General features: G+C 42.2%; 1 protein-coding gene across 4 annotated transcripts in view; it reads left to right on the top strand.

Moving 5' to 3' along the window:
* DMD (dystrophin) overlaps positions 1-26,645 on the top strand; it is a 6,960,831-nt gene that overhangs the window by 2,474,742 nt on the left and 4,459,444 nt on the right. For all 4 annotated transcript variants that reach the window (XM_069204753.1, XM_069204754.1, XM_069204752.1 and 1 more), the window contains 2 exons: positions 2,452-2,580; positions 6,016-6,186. In XM_069204753.1, the coding sequence (XP_069060854.1) occupies positions 2,452-2,580; positions 6,016-6,186 (300 nt within the window). The remainder of the gene's footprint in view (positions 1-2,451; positions 2,581-6,015; positions 6,187-26,645) is intronic.

The following is a 26,645-nucleotide window of genomic DNA, read 5'->3' as shown; positions in this document are numbered from 1 at the left end:
AGTAGTGCTACTAGTGCTTCTCTGTTCTCCCATTTTTCCTGGGTTTTTGTGCAAGGGTTGTTTTCCTGTCCACCATCTGGATCCTTTTTTTGGCTTGTTGTAATAAAGTATTGTTGTATCTCTTTGCACTCAGCCTATTCCTCAAGTCATGACTTCCTTCTTCAACGTTCTGATCCTCATTAAAGTTTCTCTGTAGTCTTCTCATTTCTTCATAGGGAATCCTCTTGGTAACCGAGCTATGATGGAAACTGTTAGCTCATAAATTATTATTGGTGGCAGTGGCTTTCTATCACAGTTTACTCTGAATTATATCTCTCCTTACACGTAGTTCTGATAAAGAAAATTGATCTTGCTGATGTCACCAAACATGGTAACCTGTATATTAAAGTCATTAGCATTCAAGAACTGCAGATAACCTTCCTCAATTTCGATTACTCGTAACCAAGTAAAGACCAAGGCATGAGGGCAGATGTTAAGGATGCCAGGTCAGAATTGGAGAACTTGTTTGAGGTGATTAATTTATCTGCCAGGAAATTGAACAATATAATCAAATTACATCATGGTGACGAGTGTGCTATATTAATGAACACGCATACACAAATACCGTTTTTAAAAGCCCATGGCTGCATGATTTTAAAGGACAGTAAATTGGCTTCAATTGTACAATGTTATGAAAATGGTGTGGAGCGTTCTCAACTTTCAGCAGGGAAAGGAAAGCGAGCTGTGTTAGTTTGCAGAAATTACCTCAAGCATAACAAGTTTAAACAACCATTTAAATATGCAAATGCAACCGAAACTAATGGTGGTGACATGATCTTTAAGTTTATTTCAATCGCTTTAAAGTAATTTGGGTGGTAGTCATTTTGTTGCGCCTGTTGGATTAATGTCTGCAAATAGTGATGTACTTTAACAAACAGCGAATTGAACATCTGGAGCTCACCCAATTTTCTATATCAAAGCAAACAAATCTAATGAAAATGTTTCTTTTTTTATCTCCATCTGCCCTAAAATATAATTTACTTCTTAGCTGTGGAACATTTTGAAAATAATTAACTAGGTGGAAATGAAATCCAGCGACTAAACAACGCTTTCAAAAGGGAGTATTACTCCTTATGTTTAATATCTTTTTTTATTTTATAATGTTGTTATTGGCAAAATAAATTATTCTATTTCTTAATAAATGGTCAATATATTATGGGTGCTGTGGCGTCTTATCTTCTACATCTAAGTGTTCCCAAATCATCAGACACAGGTTTTTCTTTGTTTAAATTAAAAAATGCCTGACTACAGACTTAATAACATTCACATTCAGATCTTTAAGCATGCCATTAAATGTAATTTTGGCTGACCAAGAAAATGTTCGATTGTGGCCTTTTGCACAAGTAAAGGCACATAAATGTGGCACAAATTCTCATTTGCGATACTATTGAGGATGATTTCACTTGGCTTCATTTGTCGGAGAAAATTAGAGCAATGTCATACATTTGTGTACTTTATATGCTTCATTTTGACATATCAGAATGTAATACATATCCACACAGGTTCAAATTTAGCACCCCCTACCTGCCAGCATTGCACATAGAATAATCTGTACATCTACACTGAATGTAATGTGGGTTACAGTATTTTTCATATCTTTCTTCTTGCAGGAGAAATGGGGAAATGACTGCAGAAATAAACATGTCTTCTCTCTGTATCAGTAACCATATTGCTGCTCTCCTTTGCAGAGTAACATTTTGTATGTTTGCCCATTTATAAAAAGCATAGTGCTGGAGAAAAAGTGACATTATTAACACTTAGTTAATCATCACTTCATTTCATTGTTTCTATAAATGTTACGCAGAGTACCACATCTCATTACATTGACTCTTCCTTAAATGAGAGAATTTCATATAAGTTTTGGTATTTGTTTTGTCAAATTTTGACAATATTTCACTATTATCAGACATGGTCAACAAAGGAATTTGAAAGAAATCATGTATTTGCAACTTTGCCATCATTCTACTTTAACCATGGGATGTATAAAATCTGGTATAGTAAGCACAGGCAAACGGTCTTGAAAGGCCATCTCTTCGACAAATATTCTTCCAATGAATATTACTTATTCAGTGCCGTGTATTGGTGCATTTCCAGCCAACAGTTGTTGGGGACTGATATGTCCAGAATTTGTTTTTGGCATCCCTTGTACTATTCAAGGCGCCACCACATTTTCTTACTGAGAAAAAACAATTTTCAAAGACGCATAGGGATCTATTATCTAGTTAAATATAGTCACATAGGTACATTATCACATCTGTTTACATTTTGCTTTTGAAAGCTTAGTGAATTTGAAACGCGTTCTTTTTCACCTCATCCTTTTATTTTAGATCCATAAGGTCTTTAACAATGTAATGCAATGGAAAGTCTTCAGATTTGTTGAACGGCTATTATTTCACATTTTCTTGTAAACAGGAATATAAACAACAAATGGAAGCATTCGATGAGAGCTTTGCAAACATCTCTAACTGGATGAATCGGACTGAACTATTACTGGACGAAACTGAGAAACAAAAGCCTCAGAAGAAAGAAGACACACTAAAGGTAACAAAGGTACTTCTCTTGAAAACGGTTATTCTTGTTACTCTCGCCATGATTCTCTGTGTCTCTTGATTGTTTGATTTTAATAATAAAGTTTAAATCACTAATCCTGAAAACAGGATCAATCCTGAAGGATTTAATAAAAGTGAAGTTTCCATATTTCATACCTCATAGAATTTGTTTAAGGTTATTATTATGCAGCTTTGTTCTCATTGCCACTACCAGCTTATGGACAAATTAACCATGTTGTGTGAAAAGAACTATAGAGCCGGATGACTTGCCTTCAGCAATACATCAGGCTAATGCTTAGTTCTTAAAATTAATGATGCAGAAGTTGGCTACAGACAGGTTTTCTATCTCTTGAAGCCTCCTCATAGGCGGTCTACAAGTGTTGTGTAAGTGTTTGACATTGCTGGTGAAGGTGACTTTGGAGAAAATGTCTGTAACTCTGATTCTTCTGCCTGATGATCACTAGAAGGTTCTTGTCAGTGCTCAAGACGAGGAATGCGTTTTAGACACAGAATTTCTATTAAATGCTTGGTCTATGTTGCTTCTGAGTGTGGCCCTTGGTTCTATTTACTTCTAGTTAGTCACGGGTTAGGAGGAAAACAGCTGCCCTCACACTATCAGAAATAACTGGAATAGAATCAGCTAAAATAGTCCGATCTGGAGCTGTCCTAACACCTGAATTGGCTTGTGTCAACTTGTTTTCTCTTTTGAAAAAGTAAGACTCTTCACAATAGTTGTGCATTAAAGATATTAATGAATTACGCATACCATTCAAATTAGAGAGACATGGGTACCTGACCGGCATAAGGTAGTTCACTCTCCAGGGATGGCATATGACTTCAGGCAGACTGATTTGCAAAACACAGCTTCATTGGAGCTGCAATAAAGATTCACTATTTCCATCAACCTGACAGAGTGTAGGCATGGATTATCCTGGATGTTCTGCTTAGCCCTGGGGTCTGTTTCATAAGATTTCTCTTGAATGGTTGATGCGGTATATAACTCTAGTATGTTGTATTTGGGCCACCCAACTGTCACATTTGTTTTAGGAATTTCAATATGACTGTTGGATTTCACCAAGCCTAGGCACATGAATTATAAATCCCCCTGAAATAAAATAAAGTAGGAGTTGCTCAAAAGAAGCTAACTTGTTTAATGCAAAATATTTCTAAGGCAAAATAGTAGTATAATGTCATGAGCTTCCAGTTGTTAGAATGAAGCTAATTTCTGTACATCTTAAGAAATGTAGAGTTCTGGCCTCTCTATCTGTAAATAGGTGTGAGGAATGTCACCAAACAGATGCAAGATATTGAGAGGACATTAAAAAAGTTTTCAACTTTGAGTAAATACTCTTCATTTATGCTTACCATTTGTAACTAAATTAAGCATGGTGTCAACCTGATGGTAATTTTCCAAGAGTGGAAGAAATTCATCCTTCTGTTGGCCTAACACAGATTAAATTGGTGCCTTGATATAGCTTGCAATGAGTTGATTTCATTGATGCATTTGTTTGACTCATTGCATTTGCCCTGTGCTGACGGAATGACCTCTGCCTGCAGCAAATTGTATGTTTTGTTCATGTGCCTAGGGCACTCCCACTGAAGAGCAGTTGTAAATTACCACTAGCTGTTTAGGGCTGCCCTAATTTCTAAGTGGCCACGACTGAGCAGACACTTCTTATAGTCCACTCACTAGCTGTTCCTTGGTGGAAGAAGTCCCATTACTCAAACCGTGGATCTTCATGCACGAAACTAGAGGGCAGTGTTGCAGAGGTTTGACATTTTACTCTCTGTCACTTGATGTCCTGAGTGACAGCTTCTCATATATCGTTCACTATTTAAAAAAGCTTTTTAACCTTCACATTTCTTGAACTTGTCCTCCTTTTAGGTAAGGCATAAAAATTAAAAATAATCTCCTTACTTAAAGGAGGCTCCAGGGGAAGCCCACTGCATGTTACCAGATGTCATCTCAGTGAGTGCCCTGTGCTTTTTGAGGATAAACACTTCAGGCCTCATTTACGAGGCCCTTGCTGTACAATGGGCCTATGGAGTGTCACTTAATTTGACGCTCTGGTGGTGCAGTGTGCCAGCCCATATTTAAAAGACCATGCAAAGCCATCTTGTGTGGCGTTTCGTGGTCTTGTAAATACAGACGCCTTTCACACATAATAGTGCATGAAAGGGACGTTCTATGGGTGTTGGTTGGGGTGTTCCCACGCAACATCCATGGAACCGAAAGGAATCAGACACATTCCCAGAGTTACAACTCTGGGAATGTGTCAGATTCCTATGCCACCTCAGAGGTGGTGTAAGAATGATGCAACGTGGAGAAATATGTTTATTTCTCCCCATTTTTTCCTCTTTCTATGTGTCCATTGAAAGAGGACAACAACTCTTGTGATTGTTTTTTCGCAGGCACGTGTCCCTTCCTGGACAAAAACAATCATCCCTGCAGGGCAGTCATCCTTACACTATGGTGCAAGGGTTCCTGTGTTGGCGCTTGGCAGCAGTTTGTGCACCAGCACTGGGGGAGAGGACAGAAACATGCTGTATCTTGTAGCTGTGCCGCATTTCTACCCTTTGCCAGTGGCTCAGGGTGGTGCAGCAAGACACTTGCTGTGCCGTCCTGCACCACAAGCCTCGTAAATGAGGCCCTTAGTTTAGGGCCACACTGTTCTGTACTCAGTTCCTTGAGCATGTTATGGACCCCAGTGTATGACAATTTCTGTGTCAGATATTACAGCAATAAATTAGCTATTTGGGAAGATATACTCTGACCCAGTAGTGAAAAAACACTCTCTCACCTTAATCATTTAAAATTAACACTGGTGGCCCTAATCACAATGGAATTTTGACAGTAAACGTATGTTTATGATGGAAAATACCTTCTTTAAGTATGCCAAGAACTTATAAAAGTAGTCTTAGAAGGTCTACATGGATTTACTTCTACGAGTTTCTCCACTACGAATGCAAAGAAACCTGCGGTATTAAATCTATGCTCTGTAAATTTCTCACTATACTTTTAAGTTTTTTTTATAAACCGGCCCTGATACCTTGCAAAACTTTACAAACGATATTGTTGTGAAAATTACATTTAAACGAATCCACATCTGACTATTTTCATATTCTTTGTATACATTTTTAACATCATGCACCAATTCATAACCCCTATTCTCTCATTTGCAATATGCTTGTATATTTTTAGTCACCCAAGAACAGAACACTTGATTTTAGGAATAAAATGGTGGCTCCTAAATTATGTTTTGCACCCAGGTGCACACTTTGACAGCATACTATGTATAGTCAAATATGTTTTTGGTGTAAAAGAGAAATAAAACAGCATTTTCATCATTTCCGTTTTGACCTACTCAACGAATTTTGTTTCTAGAATATTAACCTAAAAAATTATTTCCTTACTTTGGGAACGTAGCGCTTAAAAGCTGAGCTGAACGATATGCGGCCAAAGGTGGACTCAGTCCGTGAACAAGCTGTTGAGTTGATGACGAATCGTGGGCAGCACTGCAAGCAAGTTGTGGAACCCAAGTTGTCAGATGTCAATAGAAGATTTGTACTTATATCCCAAAGAATTAAGAGTTTAAGGGTAAGACGTATGCAGTTCTAGAACGTTCGAATAAAGATTTATGCTATAATAATGATAATAATAATGATACCGCAAGTAGACATGTTAATATAGAGTTCTGATAAGCAATTTCAGAAATCTTCACACTTCAACAAAATTCTGAAATGGTGTTGTTTAATCAAGTTATTCATGGTATTATCTGCTTTTTGATTTGTGCAAGGCTGACACTCTTGTGTCATGGGGTCAGTGTTCTCTTGTCTTATGGAATTCAAACTGGAACATGCATTTTGGTTCGAACACTCATTTACCATGGGTCCTACATAGGAAGTAATTGTTGTCCTACACGAGGACTTAGGTCTGCACGGCTGCTAAATAATTTAAACTTAGATGATTGGTAACATTTAGAAAGAATTTAGGGTGGAAAGCATCCGTGTTTGGGTATCTATTGTTCCATCAAGTGCAGCGGAAGAACAACTACAATTTCAGAGCCGACTGAAATGACAGCTATTTGATAAGCTGAGTTTGATAAGCACAAAGTGGTGGGATAGAAAGAGGTGGAATAAATGTGAAAGAAATGTGAAAGCAACATTTAGTTATAAATATATGTATTTTGAACACAGAATATCTGATTTATACATTGTAGTGTAAACACGTTTATTGTCCTTTTTAAAAGTACCATTAGGATATAGAATAACAATTTTGCCACCTCACGTAAGCAGATCTGTAGGGGCGTTATGCATATGAGGGATGCCATATTTCCCCTAGTATTACAAAAGGTGTCATACTGCCATAAATAAAGGGTACACAATGTAAAGACAATATTGTTTGAAGTGACACACATTCATACTCAGCATTGCAGGGCAAGACTTTCTGCAGATGTGGGTGATGACGTGTGATTTGTGGCTATGCATGGTATTTACGGTACTTGTGTCCTCCATGACACAGGAGTTGGGTTATAGTAGCATAATGAATCCCTGTGACAGAAATAAAAAAAAGACAGTAGTACACTGAGAGTGCCTACCCTCACACTGGTGAATGGCAGACATCCATCTCATGGTGGTTGGTTAAGTGTTATACAAGGCACTGAAGGCTGCATGGATTTGAGATTGCTGCAGACAATATTTGTTTTAGTATCAGGTAAAACAACAGTAAAAAGCGGTCCAACAGACCATAAAATAGGCCCACAAAAAGTCAAAGAATCAACCACACAATGATCTTTTAGATCAGACATTCAGGCTATGATTGCTCAACAGGCCACTCCGACCTTACCCAGTACATATAACTTTCAGGGCATTCTGACACACTGAGACCATGACTTTCTAACAAAAAAGAAAAAGAAAAAAATTTCATTTGGTCATCCAGATTCCATATATAGACCTACTGATCCTATGGTTGGCTTGTGGCTTTCCCCTACACATTTTCAGCGGATTGGCTAGGGTGTAAAACAATACTTCTATAACTCCAAAAATAAAATAAAATATTTGACATGAAGAAGTCAAGCAGAGCCATTACAGATTAATAAAACAGTACTGTTATAACTAAAAGTATAGCTTTTTGACTACATAAAATTTAAGTGAATTTGACGATTGATAACATACTGTGACATGAGCTTGATATTACACCACAGCTTACTTTACCTTCAAGCGACTGTATAACTGCAGCCACACTGATGCTACAGTCCTTCCAAATTCTGCTCGTCTTCAGTTTGTTCATGGCATGCAAGGTATTCCAAACCTGTGCAATTGTGCCTCAACAGGAAGATGAACTATCTGATTTTCAGGTTAGAAGGATGTTGTAATTCCAGGTCCGAGCCCTATACTACAGGGACTACATAACTGCAGTAGTGCTGATAACAGTTAAGGGAAACAGAATGACAAGTCCCCATGGAGCATAAGGGCAGCAACTGTGCTGTGCCACATGGCTGTTATCTTTATTGTTCTCACATGCTCTCTTTAACCCAAAGCAAGTTTAGTCCTTTATGCACATTATCCATAATGAAAAACCTCAAATGCTAGAGTGATTCTTAAGTCTTCAAACCAAATTATTCTCCCATCAGTGCTCCTTGTTGGAAGGCTATGAATATGCAGGGACACCAGAAACTTAGGAACTCATCACTTCAAAAGATTCCCTTCAATGTATCAAAGTGACACATTCCAGGATAATACCATTATCGCCAGTGACTGGTCCCCAGTGAGGGATAGCATTCATGCTTTTTCATTATCTCTACATCTGAGGTAGAGATAAGGTTTGCTAAATCTCATCAGGAAGAATAGCTTGTTAAATGTTCATCAACTAATATGTGCTATCAGTATATTTGTGGGTGTGAAAGAGTCCATTACAGTCTGCATGTGAATGAGAATGGTGTGACATCTGCTGATGCATTTTCACTATATCCTTACATCGGTAGAAACAGAATACGCTGGTACAAGCAAGTGGCTACTCTGTCCTTTATCCTCTCATACGTGGACATTTGTTCCCTTATGCTGAGAATTTTGTCTTCTCCTATGCTGCCCCTACCCTCACCTCGTTTTGAATTCCCTTATTTTCCCAACTTCCTTCCTTTCCCCACCTACACACAGTAAATTGTGTCCAGAGACAGTTGGCAACCCATGGTCAAAGTGTCTCTCGGCATGACATCTCCCTCCTTTCTTGAGAAAGGATGCCACAGCATTTCCTCTGATCTCTTTTCCTTTGGAATAAAGATGACTTAACATTTCCTTCCCATTGAGGGGAAAGCACCTTGGTTTTTTGATGCACCTGGTCTTGAGATTTTGTTGAGTCAGTCGAGATGCTCTTGTTGTTGGGGATGTTGTATTGTTTGTTAGGTTCTTTTGTTGTTGCATCTGACTTGATATGTTGAGTTGTATAGTTGGTGATTTCAATGAATTGTCAGGGTCTGAACTGCTGCTCTCAGAAAGAGGGTGGTTCGCTGAATCTGATGTATACTTTAGTGGACATCTACATAAACACTTTCTTGACCTCTGATAAACTGTTGATCCTGGTGATCTAATAAACTCTTTTTAAAGGATTTAACTATTTCTGGTGTTCATATTTTATGGTTTTCTTTAGAGATGTTTTCTTCCACTTTCTATAACTATTGATTATGTTGATCCAACGGACTGTATTGATATGCTTCCTGTATTTGAAGTGTCTTCAGGTGAATTTATTTGTGCACTGCATATTGCTTGTAGAGTGCTTATTGTTTCAGTTGATTCATCCAACTTTTGTGAATTGCTCATTGGATCAGAAATGTTTTTAAATGGTATCTTAGCCATCAGGCTGCAGTTAATTTTATAAGGTCTACCTCAAGGGATGTTGCTTGAATATGGTGAATTTTGCTCAGATCTGACATAGTCATAATCTTTCTAGTCTGTCTTACAACTGCTGTTGGTGATTCCGATGAGATCCTCTTGTTTCTATCCTTTGGGTTGGGCAAGCTTTGTTTCTGTTCCTCTCTTGTTCTCTTGTCAGATCTCCTTTCTCCCACATTACTGGACATTGGTTAGCACGAGTGACCCATCTACATAATTGCTGCACGGAAAATAGTGGAGTTTGGTATTGAACACCTTGTCTTAAAAAAATCCATACTGATGCCAGTATTTGATTTAGTATGGCAGTCACCCAGAGGGTAACTTGCTAGTCCTCCAGTGTGCTGGCTGACTAGTTGCAAACAGCTTGTCTCAACAGATGAGTTCCTTACTCCATGGAGGTGAGAGCTTCTGCTCTACAAGGTCAGAAACAATGCCTGCTCTGGCAGGTGTTATCACCTCCTCCAGCAGGATGATTTGTAAATCTGCATACCAAGACCAGGGAGTTCAAAGTCACTGCCACCTATGGTATGCGACCCCCAGTTTCCTCCAGACCTGGAAGAGGAGACAGCCAGTCCTGAGGCCTGTTTGGCACTAGGACAAGTGGGAAAATTAGCTATGAAGGACACATGTTGCACTGCCCGCTAGACGTACCTCTAGGGTGACCAGCACGAAGTAAACACAAAGTTAGGAATTCTACCATCTTGCGTGTGGTGGAATTAGGAATCCTGGGAGAGGGTGATGCCCACTCCCACAGGAAGTGGTCATCCAGGGGGTGTCATTACCCCAAGTACTACTCTTCACTCTCTTTAACACCCCTAAAATGAGTATTTAGGGACCCCTGATAACAGATCTTCAGATTCACTGGACTAAAGAAGATGAAGGACCCAAAGAGCCGTGAAAGGCAAGAACTCAGGAGCAGCAACAGGCTTGGCCCAAACCTCACCAGCCTGCCTGCTGTCCTCCACAATTGCACCAAAGATGACTCGTTTTGCAGCTGTTGTGCCTACAAAAGCCTGGGAGGTCTACCAACACTTCGAGAAGTTACCAGGATCTCCCATGGAATAGCGGAGCTGTTTCCTTGCAACCTGAAGACACCAAAGAAGGCTCACGAGGAGTCGAGACCCCCAAATCATGACACCAGACAGAACCACTGCATCTATGCCCCCTAGCTGAGTTGAAGTGAGCAAGTGGTGCCAGTGTGGTCCCCAGACTCTCCAAAGTTGAAGCCAAACTTGGGCTTGCTAACTATGGACTTCACGATGCTGCATGAAGCGTCTTTGTGCAGGCCCCTTCAACTGTGAGTGCCCGGTGACAAAGACCCGATGCCTCAGGACACCTTTTCATGGGGCACCCCAGCCGAAGAAGACCAAAGGTTTCCCTATGTCCCCAATCATCATCAGAGCTGAGCCCCCTTGTCGGTTTAGCTGGACTGGTTCCAAGTCCCAGCTTGCAGTCTCTTCCTGACTGGACTGTTCCCCATTGATGTGAATAGGACACCTGACATCTTAACATACCTCTGCACCTGGACGCCCCAGAACCTCCCTAGGCAACCTGTTGGTGAGGCCTTGAAACTTGCCACATACTCAACTTAAGTCCAGGAGAACAGTCCCGTTAGTCACAGTTAAGTGCCCGAATGCAGGTCATGTTCTTTTCCCCATAGGATAACATTACTGCTCCAGAAATTTCACTATGTCAACTTTTAAAACATATAAAAATGCATATCTTGAAAAGTACTTACCCAATTCTGTTGATCTTGATATCTAAATTAAGTGTTATTTTTATGAATTGGTGTTGGACTTCTTCAATGAGTGTGTGTCTTGCTTTCTGGCTCGGTGTGTGCAATAAATGCTTACCATAATCCTCTAATAAACCTTACTGCTCATCTACACTACCACAGAAGAGAGCTTTTAGGCTTAGTATTTTGACCACTGTCTGCCAATAATGGTCGCCCTGGAATATCTGTATAGTGTCACCTTATATTGGTTCACTACATAGATAGCCAGCTTCCTACAAAGGCTTTCTCTGTTATATTTGTATGCTGCTTTCCAAGATGTGGTTATGTTCATGGATGCTCCAGGTCTGTTTCCTCTTCTCTCTTTCTGGGTAAACCATTGTCTATGTTTATTTCATGAACTTCACCTCCACTGGATACCTCTTTATCTATAAGGCTTAATACCTCATTTGATGTGTGGTTCCTTGATCTATTCACAGATCGATTAGCCTGATCTTGAAATGACCAGGTCTCTGCTTCACAGGTCTTATCTGGTGTAACTGTGAAGGAAGGTTGACCTTGTGTGCCATGTCTTCAGCTGGGATGATTCTATGCTGCACGAGTATCTTCATTCAGAGAACTTCCATTGCTCTTCTTTGTTTTTTTTTCTTCCCAGATCCGGTGCACCCTTTGATTATATGTGAGTGATCCCTTCTTTCCTGCTCTCTTTCCTTGCATTGACATGTGATATGTTTTTTGCCAGCTCACCAACTTTGGTCTTCATGACGATTTCCATTACTACAAGTAACTTTTTGAAGGAGGCACCTTGTGTGATTAGTGACACGTAGTCCACAGATGAACTGAAATATTCCACCAGGTGTTCCAACCTTTCAGTGAAGTCTGATAAGGATTCAACTGTCTCCTGGCATTTTGAATTGAAAATATGTCATTCTTGGTTCACATTCAAATTAGGGTTATGATGTGGACATAGTGCTTCTCTGAAGATGTTATAGCTCTTGGTCTTTTTGGTAGAAAACATTCTGATTACATCCCTGCTATCATGCCCCAGTGTGTCAATCAAAAACTGCAGTTTTTCTTTATCCCTTACTTTTTCTGATGATTTGAGATTGTAATCTAGTGATTTCAGCTTCTTCCACCTCAGCCCCAACCTCTGTATGTTGTCGCCTCTCATTGGGGGTGGTACTTCAAGGTAGGGGGTCAAGTTTTGTGATCCTATTTTGCCAGATATTGCCGTGTGGTTGTCGGAGATTCTGCTTGAATTGCTTACTGGGAGTTGGCTCATTATTGTCTGTTTCTTATAATTGCCAGTCACTTTGGATATTGTCCTCAGTTTTTGCATTTGTTACATTGTTTTGCATAACCCATGCCAAATTATGTTAACTGTCATGGCTGAGGTGCACTATGTTAGTCCTTGATAATTCATTGGGAATTTCTTTATGGATCTATCACCAGTTGGTTTGTTTTTAACGTGCATTGTGTTTGTAATGCTTTACACATCTTTGCCAACTGATTTCACTTCAGCGGCAGGAGCAACATTCAATTAACGCAATTGTGCTTAGATCTACTTTCCTTAATAGAATGAACAGTTGAGGAGGCTGGCCTTGTGAGATTTTGAACTTGTGAGTGGCAGTTCACAGTTCTTATCCATGAGCATTTGAGCTCCTTTGCCAACCTGCCTGCATTTGTTCAGTTGCAATCTTTATCTGGTAACTCTTCACTACAGGGATTTTGAATTGTTCTAGGTTACTTGTCTGCTTTTTTGTCTAGTCTGATAATGGTGTAATGCAGTCTCCAGCACTTAATGCAAAAGGTTCTAGCTTACCAAATGGAATGCTTTTCATGTATCTAAATAAATGCTGCCGGAACCTTGTTTGTAGATCATAATCAGTAGCCTCAGCCAGAAAGTGGGCATTGGAGTACTGTTGGCAAACTGGATTAAATCTATTTTAATCTTTGTGGGTGATTTGAGGTTTTAGAGCTGCCAACATTGTTGCAATTAATTTTGCAAGGATTTTATAGGCCATATTGTGTAAAGTTATTAGTTGAAATAAGTTGAGATTGACTGGATCCTTGTCTTTTTTTAGGAAACAAATTAGGTTTCCTCTCAAAAATGGAATTTTATCTCTCAATGAAATATGATTGAATAGCTGGGTCATAGGTGTCTTTATCTTCTCTATCAATGTTTGGTACCATTGTGACATAATACCATCTTCCTCCAGTTCTTTGTCGTTCAGAATATTATCATTAACCCCTAGTAATTCTTCATGCATGAGCTCCGTAATTAATATTTTTGCTTCATGAAGTGGTAATGTTGGTTGTTCTAAATATTCAGAGATGGACTCGAGATGTACCTTCTTGTTCACTATAGATATTTTTTAACTGCTTCTGGAATAACGTTTCTGTTCATTAAGGATAACAAGAGCAGATAAAGGTTTTAGGATTTAGTATTTTGGGTATACGATTTGCTGTAGCACAAGTTTTTGATGCACCAAGCCAGAAGGTGTACCCTCATAAAACTGTTGTCCTACTGGTCACAAATTGACCAATTCCTTTTCTAATTGCTACTACTAAAAGCTTTAGTTGTTTATTTGCCTTGTCCTACTGGCAGTAGCTTTCAAGATTATTTTGCTTAATCATGGTGATTTCAGCTCGTGCAATGCTATTCTGCTTTGTAAAAAATCCCAGATTCTGAATTTTGTTTCTTAGGAATTGTAATTTCACTTCCCCTCTAAGAGTGGCTTTATATGATTCTCAGAAAGGTGCTAAAGGTGCAGAACCAATGTTGAGTTCAAACAAATGTTTGAACTCTAGTTTTAATGCTTTTGAACAATTCTTTATCAGACAAAAGTGATTGATTACATTTCCACCTAGTATTTTCTTTTCTGTAGGTTCTAACATTTAGATCCATAATAGGTGATATATGAACTTAAACACAATTTGGCACAAACCAGCAGGACCCTTTTACACCATTTTTGTAGATTGAGAAGAAATCAGTTCAAGAGGCTGATTGAAACCTTTTGGAAAATAGTCTGAATTACTGAACTGTGGGGTTTACAGAGCTCCACGGGTCTATCAGTCCTAACTTGTTCTTAAGAATATGTGAAAATTGTCTTCTGTAAAATCCCTTTCCTGGAGGAATCCAGCATAATTGGCTGCAGTATATTGAAATCTCCACCAATAATGACCAGGTTAGGGAAATCTATTAATACCAGCCTTAAATCATAAAGAGATTCAAGGTCATTGTCAATTGGACCTTAATCAGAAACAATTGTTATATCTTGTTAGTTAATGCGCATTGCAACCATTACCCATCTTTCTGCCTTGTCTTGCACCACTTGCTCAATAACTCCAGGAAATTTGCTGAAGGCTAAAATTGCTACCTCTGCCACCATGCCCCCCAGTGAGTGGGTTAGGCAGATGAATAAGTGAATAAGTCATCATTTTAAAGGGGAAGGCTAAATTGCTTACTGCTAATACTGGAATTTTTCTATGGATGTTCTACAATAGCAGAAGAGCTGTGTTCTGCTAGTGTTCCCAAGTCAATATTGCCCTTTTCTCCATCTTAATGAGGGCACCTGATTTAAAATGATGACTTCGCACCTCTACTACCAGATTTCATTTTCCCTGAGATCTCGCTCTCTGTTTTGTTTACAACTCTTGGTATATCTTCCATGTTCTGAATGGTGGTGATGGACTGAGGATGGAAGGGCTTTTCTATGTGCCTCCTCTTTGCCCACTATTTTGTCACTGCTGTGCTGGGGCCCTCTGGCACTTTGCTAAAAGAGGTGCCCTAGCTTCTTTCTTTTGAAATCTTGAGGCTTGTGCACTCTGGGTACTTGATGGAAAGTGAAAACATTCTCTCTGCAATGAATTCCCTTTCTTCTTGCGCTATTGGAACTTGGTCTTCTCCCCCTTCTCCTTCTTCAGTTCTCATTCATATTGCTGTTTTGTGGACTGTCTGTTGAGCAGAAGCAAGCATGTTCCTGCATCTTGGAGTTGCTTGAGTGAATCTGCTAGGTGCTTTGCAGCAAAGATGCTATCGCCTGGTTACTGACACTGTTTAAACCCTTAGATGCTGAAACTTACCTTCCCCTGCCAAGTATAGAATCCCTTCCAGACCTCAAATTGTGACTAAAAAACAAATTTTACACACATTTCTGTGATGGAAAGTTCTGCAATCTGCGGGGAGCCACAAGCTGTCTTCCACTTAACATTCCCCTGTGTCTCCTGATAGAAACTTCTTGGGTAGGTCTGGTGCTCATAATAGGAAGGGGCCTAAAATGCAACATAGACACATCACATTTGGGGATATTGGCAAGATGGCAACTGGAGAAGTCGCTTAGATATGAGCTCCAGTCTGTCCGTTATCCTTTGAAATCTTGGGGCAGCTGCCCGTTGGGGGGGTTGCAGTGCCCCCCATGATGCCCGAAGCTGCAGAGCACCTAGGTGTCTGGGTGCAAGCTCATGTCAGCGGTCGGGGACGCAGCCTGTGCCGCAGATGCACCGCAAAGAAGATGGCAGTGGAGGTCAGTCTTTGGGAGTTGGGCCCCCGTTGTCAGTGAAAGGGTAGAGGAGCCCTCTTAGACCAAGTGTTGTCCTCCTGGCATGGGGGATTAGGGCACTGGCCTCGCAGACAGTTTCTGGGCCCTCCAAGTGGGGTGACATGGCACGTGGCCTGGGGAGGCCTGCCACAGTCGGGTGGGCTGGGAGTCCTCATGGATTATGGGGAGTGTAGGCTGGGCCTGGTTGCAGAAGAGCTGCAGTTCGATGGACCCTGACTGGATGGGTGACTTGTTTCTTAGAGGCCCTTGTACATTTACCGACAATGGGCCTGATTAAAGCTTTGGCGGAGGGGGTTAATCCGTCCCAAATGTGACAGATATCCCGCCCACCATATTATGAGTCCATTATATCCTATGGAACTCGTAAAACGGTGGGCGGGATATCCCTCACATTTGGGACGGATTAACACCCTCCGCCAAAGTTGCAATCAGGCCCATAGTGATTCACCACTCAGGGACTCATTGGACTCCTTGCCACAGCGAGGATGACGTCGCCCCAGCTCCCCTCCCATCAGCGCATCATGCAAATAAAACTCTGAGAGGGAGCGAGGAGGTGGGAGCTGAGAGAGACATGAGGTGTTTGGAGGGGCCTCTAAATAACATTTGCAGATAGAACCAAACCTGAGGGCAGTGTTGGGGGCAGGGGCCCACTGTAGTCCTGCCCTCCTCAAAGGACCATGGTGTGGGTATGGACTGCTTTGGGAAGGTGTCAGAGGAAGGTGGGGTCTTTCCAGGGCCTGATGGTTGTTGCAGATTGCTGGCATCCCTGCTGGGCCCTTCTGGGTCACAGAGAAATGAGGAGGAGTGAGGATGCCCTGAAGCAGGGGGCTAAGGCCTTTGAGGTACTTTGGCTTTCTTTGGCTTTCGAGAGTGACCTGGACTGGGCATTGGGGGCTTTGGAGGTTCCCAGAGGAGGTTTTTCATCCTACAACTAGGTATTCTTGTAGTTGTAGGGTGACTTTTTGGCCAGCTACAGCACAATCCTTGCATTAGTTGGCCTGGGTGAACCTGTGTCTTGCTGTTCCTATTTTGGTAACAAGACTGCATGTTTTAGGGCAGCAGCACCACCAAGTGTGGGTGACTGAATTGGTCCCATACCACCTGGGAGCTATCAGCCTAACTCCTGGTTAGCCCGCAGTGCTTCACCCACTTTGTTAAGGAAGAAGTGATTTTTGGCAAGCTAACCTGACACTCCAACTTCTCAGGGAAGTTGTGGTGAACAGATCATGCCCCTTTCACTCAGTTACTCTGAGACTCTCACATGAATAAGATATGCAAAATGAATTTTAATGCATTTATTGAAGCAACTGCATCCTATTAAAAAAAGCATGAGCTGTGATGATTAAGCAAATGAAACATAAACAGTATTTAGAATAACAATTAGTGTGAAGAGGATACAAAACCCCACTATATTTGTACAGTGCTAAAAGCCTGAAGAATCATACCTACACCGTATGTCATACATCTGAGAGTATAGCAGTGGTAACCTTTCTGCCTGTCCCAATATAAGATAGGGACCCAACCCCATACCTGAAGAGTCTGGCAAGGGTCTGCCTGTTGTCTGGATGGCAATCCTCTCGGGTGGCTCAAGAGTCAACATCATGATCAGGGAAGCTGTCAATGGAATGATGTGCACCCCAGGACGGCCGTGACTGGAATGCCCTCTGCCCCTTTCAGGCCTATATGGTGTTTATATCATAAATCCTGCTGTGTTCTAAGAACAAGCCAAAACTAATAAAGTGTCTAGGAATTGGGGACTGACTCCTGAGCTCCTGGCGTGGCAATAAGAGTTAGAATATCATGTACCGAACATGGCAGTCTTGAACTGGGCACAAAGTGAAATGTGTGGAAAGGGCTGATAAAATGTGCAGCACAAACAACTACGTCATCTCAGAACGAAGCAGCTGATTAAAATATAAATCATCGAGCTAAAGACTGGATGTGCTAAAAAAATATGAAATTAATTAAAACTTGTCTGTGTAAAAGGCACAGGTTACCGGCCTAATGCTAAAATAAGGATATCCAAACCAGACACTAAGGAGAACCAACAACACCCTCCTCTTGCCAGTTAAGGAGCGTTGGGTCCAGGAAGTAGGCTAATAACAATGTAAGACAACTAACTTAAAAGCAAGAGTAATATAAAATATAGACATTAAAGGGGTAAAATGTCCATTTTAACATGCTAACCAAGCCAAAACATAAGGCTGAATCAAAGCGAGTCAATTTGTGAAAAAGGTGGGGTAAGGAAATGCCTCCTTGGCATGGTTACCCCCTGACTTTTTGCCTTTGCTGATGCCAACTTATGATTTGAAAGTGTGCTGAGGCCTGCTAATCAGGCCCCAGCACCAGTGTTCTTTCCCTAACCTGTACCTTGGTTTCCACAATTGGCACACCCTGGCATCCAGATAAGTCCCTTGTAACTGGTACCCCTGGTACCGAGGGCCCTGATGCCAGGGAAGGTCTCTAAGGGATGCAGCATGTCTTATGCCACCCTGGGGACCCCTCACTCAGCACAGACACACTGCTTTCCAGCTTGTGTGTGCTAGTGGGGACAAAACGACTAAGTCGACATGGCACTCCCCTCAGGGTGCCATGCCAACCTCACACTGCCTACAGGTATAGATAAGTCACCCCTCTAGCAGGCCTTACAGCCCTAAGGCAGGGTGCACTATACCATAGGTGAGGGCATAAGGGCATGAGCACTATGCCCCTACAGTGTCTAAGCAAAACCTTAGACATTGTAAGTGCAGGGTAGCCATAAGAGTATATGGTCTGGGAGTCTGTCATGCACGAACTCCACAGCACCATAATGGCTACACTGAAAACTGTGAAGTTTGGTATCAAACTTCTCAGCACAATAATTGCACACTGATGCCAGTGTACATTTTATTGTAACATACACCCCAGAGGACACCTTAGAGGGGCCACCTGAAACCTTAACCGACTAGCCGTGTAGGCTGACTAGTTTTAGCAGCCTGCCACACACCAGACATGTTGCTGGCCACATGGGGAGAGTGCCTTTGTCACTCTGTGGCTAGTAACAAAGCATGTACTGGGTGGAGGTGCTTCTCACCTCCCCCTGCAGGAACTGTAACACCTGGCGGTGAGCCTCAAAGGCTCACCCCCTTTGTTACAGCACCCCAGGGCACTCCAGCTAGTGGAGTTGCCCGCCCCCTCCGGCCACGTCCCCACTTTTGGCAGCAAGGCCGGAGGAGATAATGAGAAAAACAAGGAGGAGTCACTGACCAGTCAGGACAGCCCCTAAGGTGTCCTGAGCTTAGGTGACTCTGACTTTTAGAAATCCTCCATCTTGCAGATGGAGGATTCCCCCAATAGGGATAGGAAGGTGCCCCTCTCCCCTCAGGGAGGAGGCACAAAGAGGGTGTAGCCACCCTCAGGGCTAGTAGCCATTGGCTACTAACCCCCCAGACCTAAACACACCCCTAAATCGAGTATTTAGGGGGTCCCAGAACACAGCAAGATAGATTCCTGCGACCTAAGAAGAAGAGGACTGCTGAGCTGAAAACCAGCAGAGAAGACGGAGACACCAACTGCTTTGGCTCCAGCTCTACTGGCCTGTCTCCCCACTTCTAAAGACACTGCTCCAGCCATGCGTTCCCAGGGTCCAGCAACCTCTGAAGCCTCAGAGGACTACCCTGCATCTAGAAGGACCAAGAACTCCCGAGGACAGCGGCTCTGTTCCCCAAAGACTGCAACTTTGCAACAAAGAAGCAACTTTGAAACAACACACGTTTCCCGCCGGAAGCGTGAGACTTTACACTCTGCACCCGACGCCCCCGGCTCGACTTGTGGAGAACAAATACCACAGGGAGGACTCCCCGGCGACTACGAGACCGTGAGTAGCCAGAGTTGACCCCCCTGAGCCCCAACAGTGATGCCCGCAGAGGGAATCCCGAGGCTCCCCCTGACCGCGACTGCCTGCTTCAAAGACCCGATGCCTGGTAAAGACTCTGCATCTGCAGCCCCCAGGACCTGAAGGATCCGACCTCCAGTGCAGGAGCGACCCCCAGGTGGCCCTCTCCCTTGCCCAGGTGGTGGCTACCCCGAGGCGCCACCCCCCCCCTTACCTGCCTGCATCGCTGAAGAGACCCCTTGGTCTCCCATTGAATCCTATTGCGAACCCGACGCTTGTTTGCACACTGCACCCGGCCACCCCTTTGCCGCTGAGGGTGTACTTTCTGTGCTGACTTGTGTGTCCCCCGGTGCCCTACAAAACTCCCCTGGTCTGCCCTCCGAAGACGTGGTTACTTACCTGCTGGCAGACTGGAACCGGGGCACCCCTTCTCCATTGAAGCCTATGCATTTTGGGCACCACTTTGACCTCTGCACCTGACCGGCCCTGAGCTGCTGGTGTGGTAACTTTGGGGTTGCTCTGAACCCCCAACGGTGGGCTACCTTGGACCCAAACTTGAACCCCGTAGGTGGTTTACTTACCTGCAAAAACTAACAAACACTTACCTCCCCCAGGAACTGTTGAAAATTGCACTGTCTAGTTTTAAAATAGCTATATGTCATTTATGGGAAAACCGTATATGCTATTTTGCTAATTCAAAGTTCATAAAGTTCCTACATGAAATACCTTTCATTTGAAGTATTACTTGTAAATCTTGAGCCTGTGGTTCTTAAAATAAACTAAGAAAATATATTTTTCTATACAAAAACCTATTGGCCTGGAATTGTCTCTGAGTGTGTGTTCCTCATTTATTGCCTGTGTGTGTACAACAAATGCTTAACACTACTCCTCTGATAAGCCTACTGCTCGACCACACTACCACAAAATAGAGCATTAGAATTATCTCTTTTTGCCACTATCTCACCTCTAAGGGGAACCCTTGGACTCTGTGCATACTATTCCTTACTTTGAAATAGTGCATACAGAGCCAAATTCCTACAGGTGGCAATTAAAAGACATCAGAATCTTTCATGAGGTCATTAAACTCATCATTGGCGGTAGAATCCAGGACAGACCCCCACTTCAGCAAACTATAAAACCACCACAGCCTCATTGAAAGGGTGGAAGGAGCACATGTGATCCATTGTCTTAGTCAGAGTCCTGGCCGAGGGGGCAGCATTCCATGCTGCACCACATGTTGGGGCATTAGGAGCCACTAAATCCACAAAGGTAGATTCATAGAAGGTGTCACGAGCAACCACAATTTCAAGGGCCAACTCCGGCAATGATCCCTCATCAAGAACATGATCAGATTATTGTCCACAGAAAGCACATGTCATAAACAAGACACACTTCCAGTACATGTTTCAAAAGGCATCAGAAGCAACAGGTCTGGCTTTAGCGCTGGTGGTGCCTTGTGCAGCAATCCTTTTAGGTGCCCCCCCTCCAGCCCCAATCCCATGACAACCACCTCAGGTTCCCCCACTACCACCCGGCAAAAGTGCCCCTCATCTCTCCATAGCCCCTCCCACATACATTTAATTTGTTTTAAAGCGCTTGTAAAGGATGGCTTTACAAATTCACTCAGCTAGCCACAAAAATATAGTTATGTTCTTTACAGCAGGCATATTAACCCTCTGTGCTACTTTATGGCGAGTCAAATCTGGACAGAATGCTGATCTCTCCCTCTAGCAAGAACATTAATCATAAGAGTTATCTTGAAACTTCAATTGATTCCTGAAGGCTGGACGTACAATTAACATTTCAGCCGGTGCTTTTAAATTGCAAGTTTGATAAGTTATTGCTAAACACAGCACCCCCCTTGACATTAGCACCCCCCCTAACAAGTCAGCACCCAGTGCAGCCGCACAGGTTGCACCTCCCTAAAGCCAGCCCTGAGAAGCAATAGAAGACGGACTGCATGCAGCAGAAAAAAGGTCAAAGTAACAATTACCAGTTCTTGTCAAGTTCCTCCAATAGATTTGCTCCAAAGTACTGCATCATGCATTCATGACACAGTTGGGCTGATAGGAGCTTCATCACTCCTCTTATCAGGTAGCCATTGTAAATTAAAAATTGCAACAGCAAGATTCTGCCAATTAATGCCAAAGCAATCATGAAACCTCTGGAAACACTCAAAAAAGTAAGTGAATGCCTGCAGATTTAACTCCAAACACAGTTTAGAAGGTGCTGACAAATCCTATCTTACAGCCTTAAAAAGTGTACAATCCCTGCAGTGTTAGATGCATAAAAACGTGACTGACCAATTCACCGAAGAGTTTTGAAAGTTTGTATTTAAACAGCAATATGACCCTCGTTATGACCTTGGCGGTGAATACCAAATACCGCTGTGCTGACTGCCACCAGCATACCACCGTGGAGGCAGACATCCGTCCACCACATTATGACACGGACATACAAAACTGACAGAAAGCAGCCACAACCACAAATCCGCCAGACCCAGGGTCCTTTACTCAGACTACTGTCTTTGTCGTGGTCTTTCTTCCAATAACTACAGGCTCTGAGACGATGAGCTACCTTACGTGGTGTCCCATGCATTAAGCTTTTTACTTCGCTCCATCCTATAGCCTTGAAAAAGTCACCAATGTGACGAAACATGTGTTGGCTGTTTCTGGAACGATGCTTTCTCTCACTGGATATATTTCGTCATTCAATAAAGAGACTTTCTTTTGTGAAAAGATGTGAACACCGACGTGCCTATTCTCTTCTATTCAACATCAACTATGCATTACGGAGCTGGAATTTTTGTATCACACTGTTGTTAATGAGTCCTGTGGTCTGTTCTTGTGTAATATAAATAAAGATATTTAACTGAGCCACCCAATAATTACCTCCATTGTTCTAAATTGTATTCAAATTATAATATGTGATCGCTCTCACCTGCTGGTCAGTTTATCTATCTATCTATCTCGCTAGCTATCTCTGTCAGATAAAATACATGACTCAATTAAAAATGCTATTTAATATAGAACAACTGTAGAAATAAAAGCATATTCACACATTTATCAAATGAAATGTAGGAAGTAACAGAAGAGAAAGTGAAGGGGCAGCAAGGAGGACTAGGCGCTAGTGGCCATGGACTATTAGTGCAATGGACTAGTGAAACTGAAAGGATTTTGAAACCAGAGTTGCAGAATTAGGGCCATGGAACAAGAACTGGATGACACATGGGAGTGTGGCAGCCTGATCAGATACACAATGCCCATCATGGAACACGAGAGAAGGTTGGGGAGAAAAAAAGAACACTTCATTGTGTTCCTCTGGGTGAATAGATGAGCTGAGCTGAGAAAGCTTATGCATTTGGAGGCGAGGGCTGGCAATTGACAAGCATGACCTTTGACAAGATAGCTCATTGGTAGGACCAGAGCTACAGAGACCCTCAAAAAGCTAGCCAGAGGCAGTAGGGATGAAAGAGCAGATGGCAGAAAAATCTGCCTACGATCTAGCCGCAAGATGGCAGGCTTGCTTCAGAGATGGGAGGGGGAGGTAAGACTCTCTGAAGCTAAGTAAGGGATGTTTAGCACAGAGGAGGGGTCCTGGGGGTTTTCACACATCTAGCAGAAAATATTTGCCTTACCATAGAGATACATTGTTGCCGAATTGCAAGATACCTACAAGTTGACAGTATAGACAGAAAACATCTTGATGGTGCTCACAAACCTCATTTGGCAACCACGTTGCAGTACATTCTAGATGAATAAGGGAATATATTGGAGTTCAAAGTTTTTTTAATATCTAATTTGAACTTAAAGCAGCTGGATCCTTTATTTTAAGACATGGCTATGTCTGGCCCACACAGTTTTTTTTAATATTTACTTATCGTGCAGCCATTAAACAATAGCCATTGAATCACGTCAGGAACATTTACATGAATATATTCTACATAATTATAGCGGAGTGCCCACATACCACAATTCACATGTAAGTGGTAATATAGTGGGACAAATAAACCACAGAACGTTACGGTCGACCAGGTTAGTCCCGACTTCAGCTGTTTTAGGACTGTCTAGTGCATGAACGCATTCGGGGGTGTCTTGTGTATTAGTCTGATATCTTTTTAATTAGATATATTTTCAAGGAGCCCCGACTATCATTTCGTCGGGAAGCTCTGGGTAATAGCTCTACGTTTCCGCATGAGTCTGACACATAATCAGTTATGTCAGCCATCGTAGGGGCCTTAACTCTGCACCAATGCGTGCCTACTCTGCGTTTCTACAGCAGCAATGCAAGACCCAAATATTTCCATTCACTCCGTGCGGAATTTTTCACGTATCCCAACACCGCCAATAACAGGTCTGTTACCACGGCTAACCCGGTCATTTTGTTTAGAGACTCAAAAAGCCTCCCCCAGTAATCACTGATCGGTAAGCAGCCCCATGCTACAAAAAAAAAAAAAAAAAAATACGCACCAGGAGCTTGACACCTCAGACATTGAGCATTTTCATGTCCACCAAATTTCACCTGTGAGACAGGTGTATAAAACATTTGTTGTAAAAATTTATAGCGAGGTAGTCTCTGTCTAGCATTCATTGATGCTTCTTAGTGTGTTCACAGCAGTACGTCCATTTTTCATCTGATACATCAGTTCACAGGCTGTGTGACCATGCGCCCTTTTCCAACTAGGAAAAGATAGCATACCCTCCATTATGGCACTAAACAATTGGGTGATCAGCTTCCTTGCGGTGGGCCTACAGCCACTAGCGAGAGCAGCCACAAGTTCTTTGGCACTCTTGAGTACCCGGGGACCTAATTTCTGATAGCTTTTCTCATTCTATAATAAATGAACTCATCCTGAGGTGACACTGCTCCTACCTAAGTAATCTGTCAGTAAAATGAAGGTACTGTCAATACATAAGGCCCGAAGTGCAGAGACCCCAGACTCCCTGCTATTTAGTGGCTAGAGGTTTGAATGTGATCTCAAGGTTAGGTTTCCTAGCTAGCAACACATGTGGGGAAAAGTGTCTATATTGCGTAGTTTTGCCAGTCTTTGCCATGCCCATACTGTATAATGACCATAGATATTTATTTTTTGGGTCTGACCGGGTGCTTCAGGAGCACTATGCTGAGTTCATTGGGCTCCAGGGCTCCCTCTTCAATTCTCTGTGTAGAACCTGTTGATTATTATGAGACCAGTGTGACGCAAAGTGTGCTTGTGCTGTCCAATAGTACACCCCAAATTTCAGAGCCACAAACCCACCCCCCATTCCTGTATTGTCATTGTATCATCTTGTAGCTAATTTTAGGTTAATTTCTGGCCTATGCTAGTTTCATCAGCAATGACTGAAGATGGTCAAAAATGCCTTATTATGTGATACTGGGATATTCCGAAACAGATATAATAGCTGAGGCTGATTAACCATTTTCATTAGTACAATTCTATCCACCATAGTTAATGGCAGTTTTATCCATTTATTTATGGTAGCATTTTTGTCCGTGGTACTGCCATAGTTCTTAATGATAATAAAAGATTTGTTCCTGGAGAAACTGCCCACCCATGTATCTGACTGGGTTGTCCTGCCACCACAGTGGGAATACTAATGTCTGCCTCACAGTGTTAGTCATTAGTGGCATCAGGATGTATCAGCCACCGAATATCACAATTTAGTTTATTATTGGTTGTAGATTCATGTCTGGGTTCCTAACTATTTATAAACTATCTTCGGCACACAGTGATAGCAGCTGATGTGTACCAAAATATTTGCTCCTGTACCCATGAGATTTGCACATTATGCTAGCAAGGGGCTCAATTAATTCCCAACACAAAAGTCAAAGGCAACAGGGAGCACCCCTGCCTTTTTCCCATTGGATTGTAATAGAGTCAAAGACTAGCCCATTGACTCATATTCGTGAACTGGATGTGAATATAGAAGTCTCATCCAGCTCATCATCACCTTCCCAAGGCGCAGTCTGCTCATTGTCACCACCACAGATTGCCATTCACTAGAATCAAATGCTGTGGTGGCATCTAAAAAGACTGCTACCACTTTATTTCCAGACTTCAGGTGATAAACAACCATGAGCAGAGTTCTCAAGTTATTTGACATAGAGCTACAGGTATCAGGCTAGTAACAAGTATTCTAGCTAATATCTTATTATCAACATTTTTTACCTTTAGCGATTTGTATGATCTGCACAGCTGTGGAGGTTTACCAGACTTCAGGAGCATAATCACTATTGCCTCTTTTACTGTCTAGGGCAACTTACCTTTTAAAATTGGCTCTCCATACTTATCAAGAAGGTGGGGGGGGGGCAAGCAAGTCACAGTATTCTTTACAGAACTCCCTGGTCAGCCCATCACTACCAGGCATTTTTTCAGTATACAAGTCTGCTATAGCTTTTTTAATGCTTTCCTCTGTGACCATGGAGCACAGTATATCCCTTGCAGCCGATTCACCCTGATTCTACCCATGCTAATGTAGTTGCCTACAGGTAGTAGTGGATGTTGTCTATCTGCTTCCTGTAGTGTGACTTATAAAGTGAGGCGTGGGGTTCAAAGTTAACATGCAAAGCCCCAAGTAATGAACACTCAATCACTCAGGACCAGTTAAGGGACATGAAAGCTTCTACCTGATGATATGTATGATCTAGGCTCTGGAGCATGTGATAAAACTGACTATAACCTACTGTAATGAGATATATGTTCGGACCTGCAGTCTTGGCACAGAGGCAGCCTGCAATGGCAATGCCACATTGCAGCAGATGAAATGGCAAATCTACTGAAGATGCTCTTACTTGTGCACACCATCCCACTCCTCTTACTGTTATTCATAATCCCAAAGCAATAGAGTGTAATAGGGTACTTCATATGAGCTGGGAAATGTCTCAGGAACTCAAGTTCCAGAATATTCAAACCGTTGAAACTAGGAGGGGTCAGGAGTACAGGATACTGCTTAGTGCTATCATGCTCCTTAACCGTGCTTTCTGCTGGAGTCACAGCAAAC

The sequence above is a fragment of the Pleurodeles waltl genome, chromosome 8 (genome assembly GCF_031143425.1).
Source record: "Pleurodeles waltl isolate 20211129_DDA chromosome 8, aPleWal1.hap1.20221129, whole genome shotgun sequence".
NCBI classification, from domain to species: Eukaryota; Metazoa; Chordata; class Amphibia; order Caudata; family Salamandridae; genus Pleurodeles; species Pleurodeles waltl.
This window is presented reverse-complemented; position numbering and strand designations above follow the sequence as displayed.